The sequence below is a fragment of the Protopterus annectens genome, chromosome 2.part1 (assembly GCF_019279795.1).
Source record: "Protopterus annectens isolate FY-2018-M chromosome 2.part1, PAN1.0, whole genome shotgun sequence".
In the NCBI taxonomy this organism is placed as follows: domain Eukaryota; kingdom Metazoa; phylum Chordata; order Ceratodontiformes; family Protopteridae; genus Protopterus; species Protopterus annectens.
This window is the reverse complement of record NC_056729.1, coordinates 1,702,513,152-1,702,514,555: the sequence shown is the minus strand read 5'-3', so window position 1 is coordinate 1,702,514,555 and position 1,404 is coordinate 1,702,513,152. Positions and strand designations below refer to the sequence as shown.

Sequence of the window (1,404 nt, the reverse complement as noted above, 5' to 3'; positions counted from 1 at the left end):
AAATGGGATGTCAGTTACTCAGCAAACCCACAGATTAAAATGTCACATATGGCCACTTCACATTTTTATAATATTTGGATGCCTATTTGAATAAAAATGGTTCATTTCTCAACACTAATCAATTCTGTAGAAAGGATACTGTGTAGAAACCATACCGCAAAGATATGTAAACTTAGAAAAGTTTGACTAATGCATATGCCAAGCTAATACAGGAAATTCATCTGTCCATTTCAATACTTTCATAGTTCAGTTCAGTGTTACAAGGCGGAAAACAAAGAGGTGGAGAATAAGAAAAAAAATGGAAGGTGGACTTCAAGTTGTAAGAGGCATGCATTCTATTATCCAAAACACACTGCAGTCAGATCACTATTTCAGAAATCTATGCCAATCAACCAAGGAAAGCACTACAGTAGAATCTAGATATGAGGAATAAATTAATACCACAGTTTTCATTTTACCTTGTTAGCTTTATATGCTGCTTTGCCCAGTTTACCTGCACTGAATTTCTAATAGATAAGCATGACTTTGGCATCAAGCAGTAAAACAGAATTAAGTACTAAGCAATGACAGGTACTGTGTTTCTCGGTCATGTTTGTCAGTCCTCTTTCTCTTCTAGTATATTCCCTGCATTACAAAACAATACATTCTGCTGAAGTTGTCATTTATTAAAAAACATTCTTGTATCTTGTTTAAATTTCAATACTACAATGGAGAAATACAAACCAGTCAAGTCAAACCAATATTTTATACAATTTATTTTTCTTATTTAACCGTAAACAATTTCCACAGTGCTAAGATATTCACCACAACACAGGCGCCTTCTTAGATAATATTTAAGGGTGAAACATTTGACTTCATCTAAGTACTTGCTAGTTTCTAGATCTGGTATAAAGTGCTGTTGGTTCTTCAGGCATTGTAGGATGAGGAGGAAACACTGCCACCATGCCCTGTCCAATTGGTATGAACAAAATGTCCTGGTTTGGATAACAGCTCATATGTATGAGCACCAAAGTAATCCCTCTGTGCCTAAAGGACAAAAATACGAGAGATATGAGGAAGACATCCAAGACTGTAACACATTATATACCTTATATATTGAGTCATTCCACAGTGTTTATCAGCCTCCTCTTTCCCATGGCAGCTCCGCATCACAAAAGTGCAAGGACATAAATAGATACATATAAACAAAACACAAATAAAAGGAATAAATGCAACAATTGATGGGAGTTCATTGTCAAGTCTGGACTGCTTCACTTTGCTAGTACCACCTTTAAAGCGTGACTTAAAAAGATAAATTAAAAACACTGCGGGTGCTGAAATGCATAGCAAAACTTGTATCGGACTTCTATAAATTGTGATGCATTTGAAAGGAAATTTCAAGTCCCCAAAACTCACATCATAAAA

The 1,404-nt window shown here is 35.3% G+C and overlaps 1 protein-coding gene across 1 annotated transcript in view; it reads right to left on the bottom strand.

Moving 5' to 3' along the window:
• Positions 1-740: 740 nt before the first annotated feature.
• The window catches only part of PGD (phosphogluconate dehydrogenase), a 282,202-nt gene continuing 281,538 nt past the window's right edge, over positions 741-1,404 (bottom strand). Inside the window, exon 13 of the mRNA XM_044063148.1 lies at positions 741-1,026. Coding sequence (XP_043919083.1) covers positions 907-1,026 — 120 coding nt within the window. The 3' untranslated portion in view covers positions 741-906. The remainder of the gene's footprint in view (positions 1,027-1,404) is intronic.